This window comes from Centroberyx affinis, unplaced genomic scaffold (genome assembly GCF_046629955.1).
Source record: "Centroberyx affinis isolate AG114_WGS23_722 - 3 ecotype Tasmania unplaced genomic scaffold, CSIRO-AGI_Caff_v1 ptg004430l_1, whole genome shotgun sequence".
Taxonomy (NCBI): Eukaryota; Metazoa; Chordata; class Actinopteri; order Beryciformes; family Berycidae; genus Centroberyx; species Centroberyx affinis.
Window position 1 is genome coordinate 144671 of NW_027282106.1, and position 9266 is coordinate 153936.

Sequence of the window (9266 nt, forward strand, 5' to 3'; positions counted from 1 at the left end):
TGTGTGCATGACTGAGTGTACTAATACAGTTCAGCGTGGCTCTGTGTCACCTCTTCATGTTCAGTCACCCACAGAGGGCAGAACTAGGCAGAGAGACAACCCCTGTTACTAATGTGTCTAATTCCCTGATGATGCGTGAAAAAAAAAAAATAAACTCCCCGGGAGAAGACAGGTTTCTTTTTTTAAGTCTGTACAAATCAGTGGTGCAGTTTGTTTGCCAGCGCATTGGTGGTGAGCGATGTTGAGGCGGTAAATGGACTGAGGTCACAGTGGTAATGGGACAGCAAAGTCAAGTGGAGCCACACAGAGAGAGATGGCAGGTTGTCGAGGAAAAATTTAAAAAAAAAAGGACCGGAGACGTGAGGGCAAAAGGAGACGACGGGAGGGAGGCAGGGAAGAGAAAGGGAAGTAGGACAAGATGGAAAGGAAAAGAAAGAGGTGAGTGCGTGAGAGAAAGAGAGAGAGAGAGAACAGGATGGAAAGAGATAGAGAGAGCGGAGGGGGAGGTTTGACAGAGAGAGAGGGAGAGAGAGAGCAACAGAAATGAAGGTGATGAGGTGAAAGGAAGTAGGAAAGGCTCACTTTCAAGGCTCACTTGTCTTAAGAGGTGGCCTTTCCCCCGGACTGCTGCAGTCTAGCAGTCCATCTGACTGCGGGTGGTAATGTTGGAGCACACGGACTTGATCTGCTTGGTCAACCGAGACCGCAGACGACAAAAAATAAAATCACAGAATACCGTCATTACCGGGGCTTTGGCTGCAGAGTGTGGTGGAGGCCCATTAGAACTCCACTGACTGTCACAAAACTTGTAAAACTGAGATAAAACTCAAATTTAATTTACCACAAAGAAGCACTCCAGACCACAAATATTTATGAGCCTTTGGTCGGCATTTGATCTTAGAGATGAGTTTTGTGAACCGATACAGGCTTTTGAAGGCCGATACCAATACGGATTTTATGGGATAAAAACTGCCAAAAGCTGATATTTGGTGCTGATATTCAGTATCCTTAAATTTGTCAATTTTTATGCCAAAAAAATGTCAGAAAAAATGACAAGTATTCAGTATTTCCCTCAAATTTAATTCTTGGAAGGGTGGAAAAGCCTATAATAAAACAGCATTTAGACTATCATGGACACTAAAGCTCCCCACTATAACACAGCATAATAATAAAATAGTAATAATAATAATGATATTCATAACATATTCATGCATAGTTGTGTGGAATCCAATCAAAATGTAATCAATTCAGATTAGCATCAATTCAGGTCAAGGGCTTCCCAGTGTATTATTGATTAATTACTGTATACGATAAATATGTAATCAAACAAACTGCATCATATCCATCATATTGAAGGTTGGTGACACTGAGTGGCTGATTTTTAGAAAAAGGACATGATCAGCCTGATATATTGGCAAACTACAAGAACAATGTTTTTTCTTCCATATCTGCGTCCAAGTGCAGTTGAACATTGGTGAAATATCACATCCTGCAGTCAACGCAGTTCAGTTTTAAAATGAAATAGCAGTTCGGTTTTAACAGATTGGAACTGCAGAAGTAGAAAGTGAATAAAGCCTCTACGCTCGATGGGCTCTGAAGGTTTTGGGCTAAAGTAAATGAACCATCAGAAAGGATGAGATGCTCATCATCAGCAGCCCATCACAGCCTTCTTACACTTAGCAGCAGCGCTACTTATTCTTTCATATTTTAGCTTTCCCCCTGTCAAGCAGGGCCTTTGATCAATAAGGTATGTCTGAGGAGAGGCAGGCAGTTCGAGACAGGCCTCTCAGTTTCAATTGCATTCACTCCTTAACTGCTGATATGTGAGAGAAGAAGTCACACACACACACAGACACACACACACACACACGCAAACTCTCTCTGGTTCTTACTTTCCTCTCTTCTTTCTTTCTCCTCTTCCTCTCACTTTCACATACCGTGCACATACACACACAGTCATTATTGCATCTTGGTCCTCCAACATCCTTCACACCTTTACAGGTATCTGTCTGAAGGACAATTTCTGAAGCATCAAAATTAATTCCATTACTTTCGATTCATCTCCGGAAGCAGTTATTGCTCTGTCTGTCTCCTGTTTCTGAAATGTATTTATCCTGAGAGAGAGCGCAGCAGGACAAGGTTAAAGTGTCTCACCTTACACGCCGAAAAGCACTTGAGGCGATCCTATATAGTCATTCTAATATCCTCTTGAGTTCAAGAAATTCCTAATACAATTTCTCTCTCTTTGTCTGGCTCGCTCTCTCTGTCTCGCTCTCTCTCTTTCCAATTATCCCACCTATATGTTTTAGATGAATGCTACACCTCATTGTAAACAGAGAGGAGGATGTAACTGTGAAAGAAAGAAGTTAAACTCAAGGCTGATTTTTCACCCAACCTGTTACTGGCGAGAGGAGAATACGTTGATAAATGTTGGCATGCAGGCTTAGAAATGGAACTCATTTTATATTCAGTTGACAGGTGCATTGTTGTAAAATCCTCAGCCTTTCATGGGCAGAATCAGCACTAATGCTGTAAACCATCCATTAGTGCTGTGTAGCCGTCTCAATTGCTGACAGACTCCATCAGTAGTTTGTTAGTGGACTTGGCTTCACGTTGCTTTCACATTTTACCTAGTCTCCACGTAGCTCTCATTCTCTAATTGGCCTACCTGATTGTTTATTCTCTGAATCTTCTGAATCCACTTGAAATGCTTCAGTCAGAGGACGCCTGCAACGTCCAGCAGAAAATGCAGCTTCAAAGAGACACAAAGCCTTAGAAAAATCTAAAATCGCAGGGGTCCTAAAAGCAGCAGCAGTCGTGACGATTACTACAGAGAAAGCTGATGTGATGAGTTGGCACATTCTCACCATTAAATAAGGCATTAGTCATCACCTCCTCCCTCCGGCCCACCTCCTCCCCCACCCTCGCTGCTCTTTCCCTCTACTCTCCCCTGTCTGACGCTTTGACCTCTTCTTCTTCCCACGCCCAGAAAGCCAGACTGGCCAGGATAAGAATAGCCAAGACGGGCAGCTCCAACGCCTTCCTCCAGAGCAAACGCAACGGACTGCTCAACGAACTGCTGGAGCTGACGGTGAGAAAGACCTCCGACCCTCTGAACAGCCAAGCGGCACTGAGAACCACCTGCAGCAAAGGGTTGATTACCACGGATATATTATATGTTATATGCTAGATTTGGTGTGAGTGATTAATCCTATTGTTCCCTGTCAAAGATACTTCTGCCAATTATTTCAGTTCAGTGGAACTCAATAGCTTGGAAGCAGCGACTTCACGTCAACGCACACACAACAAAGTGACAAACAGTTACTGCTATGATCAGCTGAAGGACAACTCAGAGGTCATCTAGAGGCTATAAAGGAGCAGGAAAAATTAGAGTCATTACATTCTCATTGTTATACAGGGCAAGGGTGATAACAGAGGAGTTATGCCAATAATCCTCCATGACTGCACTGCCAGCTTAGATCGCTGTAATCACATGGAATACTTTTCTTTGTTGTCTTCCAGTCTGAGACTTGATTTTAATCCATGTCTGTGAAACTGGCAAGCTCAGACGACAGAGTTAGTTTTTACTTTTGCTTGTGTTGCTCTCGGTGATAATTAGATGGCTGCTACATTAAAAGGTTCTGCAGCAGCAAGTGGCTCCAACCTCAGAAGTGACACAATCAAACAGCGAGAAACTGGAAGGCATGTTGCAAAGGATTTACTCAAATCCCAGCACTCACCCAGACTCCTGTCTCCTCCAGGAGACAATATTTGCCTCTTTTCTCCCCTCCATGGTTATAGACAGCAGTTGTGTGAAAATATATTCTTGTCTTTTGTCACCATACCACGAATTACATGCTGTTCTCTTTGTGTCCACTTTCCAGCATCTACAGATATCTTACTTTTTATAGCACGCGTCCACCTAACCATCATCCCCTTCACTCTTTTTTTTTGTCACCACCATGGAAATATATGTCTTGTAATGCATGAACAAATTGCCTGTATCCTTGCCATCCAGTCCATCACTCTGCTTTCAGTGACACACTCCCTTCCTTGCAGACGGTTACTAAAACCCATTTGGATCTAATCGAGTCCAGTGTGAAAGCTCATGGGTGTCTGGGAGTGGTTAGAATTATCATATAAATGCCATCTGTGAGTGCTGAGCGACCCCGTCCCTGTCAGCGTCTGCGATGAGGCTGCCAGAGTCCTGGCACATCAAATTACAGTGGTGTCACTGCTGTCAGTCAGTCAGTACTACTGCGTGGGCTTGGGGGTGGGGGGTTTATATATGAGAGAATGAGAATGAGTCTACAGTTAGATTAGAAGTTCTGTGTTGGTCTTTTTGAGATTCCCCTGAAGGCTTTTTTCTGATGGCAATGGATTTGTTGCTTAGATCAGAAGGTCATTTATTGATAATCCTTTCACTCATATTAGACTTGCTTAAAAGAACCTTAAATGCTTATCATTTGGGCACTTGTTTACTTCCTTTCCACTCATTAGAGTGATGACAAGATTTCCTCAGATCTGCCCTCAAGAATAAACTTTTCATTTTAGGCCATTGTATTGGCATCATGGCAGATGCAGTGTGTGTGTGTGTGTGTGTGTGTGTGTGTGTGTGTGTGTGTGTGTGTGTGCAGTATTAGCCATCATTCATTCATCATTACTATCCTTCATCAAGCCCCTCATCCTGCATCTACCTTACATCGATCCTGCATTAGTACTGAAGACAATCCTTTCCTGGGTGTTACACAGCAGAGCAAAATAGGCATGTTGTAACTCAAGGCTTGTGTCCCTGAAGCAGCCAGTTTCCAGACCATTACTTTAACATTGTGACTGAAAAAGAGTCAAAAATTCTCCAGCAGTATTTGAGCAAGCCTTTTAGTGAAAAATGAAGAGAAGAAAAGACTTCCACGATGGCTACACAATGTGCTCGACAGTGAGGCTTTGCTCCGCACTGAACCATCAGGGTCACATTTCAGATGGACTAGTGAATGAGCCCCTTTACATCAAAAGACACGAGCCTCAATCTCCAAGTACATAACTTCTTTGTGAGGACTTCTCCCAGATGGCGGACCTTCAAAAGAAATCGAAACACTGAGACATCAGAAGGCGCAGTGTTCTCCTGTCCACATCATTGGGTTTTGTTCATGTGTCTAGAATCTGAATGAGAGTCCTTGGGTCCAACCGCCTCCCACCCAAATCTGTGGAGGGCTACTATGCGGTAGAGAATAATAGAGAGGAGAATTAATATGTTTTCAGTTTTCATGTTATTTGGCAGTCGTGCTTACCTGGAGACCACACGATACTGGAGATTGAGCTTTCAGACTAACTCCCATTGGGAGAAATACCAACAAGTAATTCTGTAACTATTTCTGCATCTGTTTTTCTCAACTTTTCCCCCTATCTTAAGCGTCATACATAAATATTTTGTTCAACTGTCTAGACACTAGAGCATCAAATATTATGAGGTGCCTACTCAGATACTGAAATCAGAGTACTAACAATGAGAAAATTTCCTGATAACAAATGAATGAATAATTCAATAACTCCAGGAAATTATTTTGCAGCCTGCTTACCAATATTGCAAGGAAGTAAACTAATGATGATAAGAGTAATAATGACAAAAAATAAACAAATTATAAACAAAGCGTAAGTCCAGGCAGAGACACAGCTAAGGGAGTGATTCAGCGATATGGTCTATTATTTTACTTACATTATGCTCAAAGTTTGACCCGTATAACTAATTGGCTTGTACTTAATTTGAATGCAAACAGTGGGAGTTGTTGGTCAATCTGCTCACCATGGGAATGAGAATGAAATCAACAAACATGACCCAAGATTGTTCCGTTCAAAACGGGGTACGCCAACCAGAACGAACGCTTCACATCACTGACTCTTCATTACTGATGACAAAGTATCTTCCCAGACTCTGAGGTAAAAGAGTCATTTCAATACAAGGCTAAATACGCATGGAGTGGTCCGTGTCTCTGTAATGGGCAGCTTCCAGCGACTGGCGGGGTTACACCAATAATGTCCTGCGCTTTATTGACTAATTTGTTGATACGTATTAACTCTGTGTGTATGTGTGTGTGTGTGTGTGTGTGTGTGTGTGTGTGTATGTGTGTGTGTTGAACTGCTCAGGGTACAGAAGAGGATGAGCAGAAGCTGACTAAGACCACCTCTCTGTTAGAGAGCCAACACCACCACCTACTGCATTGTCTGGAGAAAACCACTGTGGGTACACACAGACATTTCTCAATGTTTGATTCCACCACTTTTATCTAGCTTTTACTTAATGTTTCAGTATCTTAGTCTATCTTAGTGAACTTATATATAACTATAAGATTGTGAGGTTGAAAACATTTGTTCAATATTATTATTAAAGGTTCATACCATAGCATAGCCACTCCTCAATGACTAGTGATGACATAACTCACCTTGTTAGAAACTTTTACTTGAAACTGACTTACCTCGTAGCTCCAAATGCCTCATGCCTCATCTAAAAGACTCTCCGGGGAGTGTTATGTCTGTCTAAGATGTCTATCACTGTGACAATGATGTTTTCCCATGTGTCAGATTTGTGCTTCAAAATCAGTCGGGAATTGGAACATTGGCAGAAATACTCCAAAATGTTGATATGCCAGTTTTGACACTTCTGACTAGGCGATGCGTGTAAGTAGAGGCTGATTCCCCAGTCTGCTTTATCTGCTGGCAACTCCTGCTAGTTTTCTGCAATGATTGGATTGTTTATGAGTCACTACCTGTTTTTAATTGCTAATCTATTTACTACAGCCTTTGGTGTAAACAGAAGATTTGTGTGAAACAGTCATTTAGAGTGGATCTCCAGTCTGGATTTGGCCCCCCAGTCAATGAATATAGTAAATGGGCCATTCCATGCCCAGTTGTACTATTAGTATATCATTATAATTTATTTTAATTATTTTAGTTGGGTCTAGTTTATTTATTTGTGCAATTACTGATCATACATCACTCCAGGCCTCAAGTCCCATGAGTTTGTCTTTTCTCTTACTTACATCTTCTCTCTCTCCCTCCTTCCAATTCAATTCAATTCAGTCAATTAAAGCTCTCTCTCTCTCTCTCTCTCTCTCTCTCTCTCTCTCTCTCTCTCCTCACTTCTCCTTCTCAGGCCCATGAGTTTGTGGATGAGCAGATGTTCGAGCAGAACTGTTTAGAGACAGCGCTGCAGAGCTACCCGTCGCGCAGCCCCTCTATATCCAGCCACGACGGCTCCATGGGCACCTGCTGTAGCCGCAGGGTGAAGAGAAACACCCCTCTGCCCAATGCCAGCGTGCCCCCTGCCCACCCTGTCCCGACGCACCAGGGTCCCTTGCAGGAGCTCAGTGCCATCCGCATACAGTGTGGTGATCCGCCATCCCATACCGCCAGGTAAAACTCAAGCACAGCAGACAGACAGCGGCAAGCCGGCACCACTGGGCATTAAAAGGGGGGATTAAAGAGGCGTGATATCCAGATTGTTAGTACAAGCTGTGCCTCCTTTGTCAGGGAAACGTGAGGGAAAACAACAATTTAGCTGCTTACTATTCCATCTGAACAAGTCTACAACTAGAGAAGGCAATGAAGAAAAAGTAGCAGAGGAAGAAGAAGTATGTAATATCCAAAGAGGTCACTAGAAGGCACTGTGGGATCAGTTTGATGAATATCTCTCTCTCTCTCTGTCTCTCTCTCTCTCTCTCTCTCTCAATTTCAATTTTCAATTTCAACTTGCTTTATTGACATGACGCAGAAATGCATTTGTGTTGTCAAAGCATAAACAGGGAAAAATAGAGAAAGAGAATGGTAATAATAAAATCTGGTAATGACGATAAAAGCAAAATATAAAAAAGTAAGCATAAAAAATAGGATCAAATGATTAAATATACAAATGATTGAATGATTAAATGCTTTATGCACCCTACAGTATAGCACCATGTGATGCACATGTCTCTCTCTGCGTCACAGTCGCTCCAATCTCAACCTGAAAACTGACGACAAGGGCAGGATCAACTGCAAGGGCGGCCAGATCACCACGGCGATCATCAGCCTGCCGACGCCCCCCGCCTTAACCCCCGACGGCGACGGCCTCCACGGGCCGCCCCAGCGGAGACCCCCCCCGCCCCCGGGTCACCCCCCAGCCCCCAGCATCCAGACCACAACTAGTTCGGCTGGCACCAACATCGTCAAAGTCTCCGCTCTGTGACTCTTTGGCTGACTGGTGTAACTCAACTCAGCAGGAGGAAAGAAAGGAGGAAGAGGAGGAGGAGGAGGAAGAGAAGGAGGGAAGCAAGCTACTCTACCTTGATGGACGCCCAGTGTCCCGTCTCAGAGGGTCAACAGGAGGAGTACTCCAGCAGCGGCAACGGTTGGCGTTTTAGAGTGGACAGATGATGTGGAAAACTGTGAAAATTACAGAGGTATAAGATTGTAGATCTGTGAACTGAGACTCATGCACCTGTTAGGTTGTGTATGTAGATATGGACAGAATTGCTGCATTTATAGTAGTTTCTTACTGGAAAGAAAACCTCGAAGGCAGGACCGTACAGATGCTTTGCAGTATTTACTGTAAATAAGGTTGAAAGATACAGAAAGACACTGTGCAATTAGCATGTATCAGCTGATACTGTTGACATACTGTGTTCTCTCCATCCACAAGGCAAATTTACCATAAATTCACAGTAAAATTAGTGAAAAAAAATGTTCTCTTGACAGAAAGATGAGGAAATCTGTTGACTGTGTTTACTTGAATTTGATTGGTCTTGTTTGTGTTATGCGTTGTTTGTCTTAATTATTTTGAAAAAAAAAAAGAAATTAACAGAATTTTAGATTTCTGCACAGCATCATTTGAAGAGTCATGTTAGTTGATGCTGTTAATGCCACACAGTTGTGGTGTGTGTGTGTGTGTGTGAGAGAGAGAGAGAGAGAGAGAGTGAAAGTGTGTGTGTCTGTGCTAAAGAGATGAGATGCTTTTATGAGACCGAAGTTTGTAAAAGTGTATTTTTTGAGATGGAAATTGTTTCTTTTCATCAAGTCAAAGACTGTAAGACACCGTACCGTCAGTCTGTTCACGGTCTCATTTTCACTTTCATATTAACATCCCCGACTGTGAGGGAGCGAGGCTGAATTTGCGCTGCCTTTATGAATTTAAGCTGTTATACTGAGGTATGACAGCTATGACAGGCAGTGGTTCTCAACCTGAGGGCCAAAACCCCCAAGGTGACCACAACATGACTTTGAAGTGGAGGGATTGT

General features: G+C 42.9%; 1 protein-coding gene across 1 annotated transcript in view; it reads left to right on the plus strand.

The window, feature by feature from the left end:
- LOC139665037 (A-type voltage-gated potassium channel KCND3-like) overlaps positions 1 to 8218 on the plus strand; it is a 66154-nt gene extending 57936 nt beyond the window's left edge. Inside the window, exons 3-6 of the mRNA XM_071543979.1 lie at positions 2990 to 3091; positions 6142 to 6234; positions 7148 to 7407; positions 7981 to 8218. Coding sequence (XP_071400080.1) covers positions 2990 to 3091; positions 6142 to 6234; positions 7148 to 7407; positions 7981 to 8218 — 693 coding nt within the window. The remainder of the gene's footprint in view (positions 1 to 2989; positions 3092 to 6141; positions 6235 to 7147; positions 7408 to 7980) is intronic.
- Positions 8219 to 9266: the final 1048 nt, after the last annotated feature.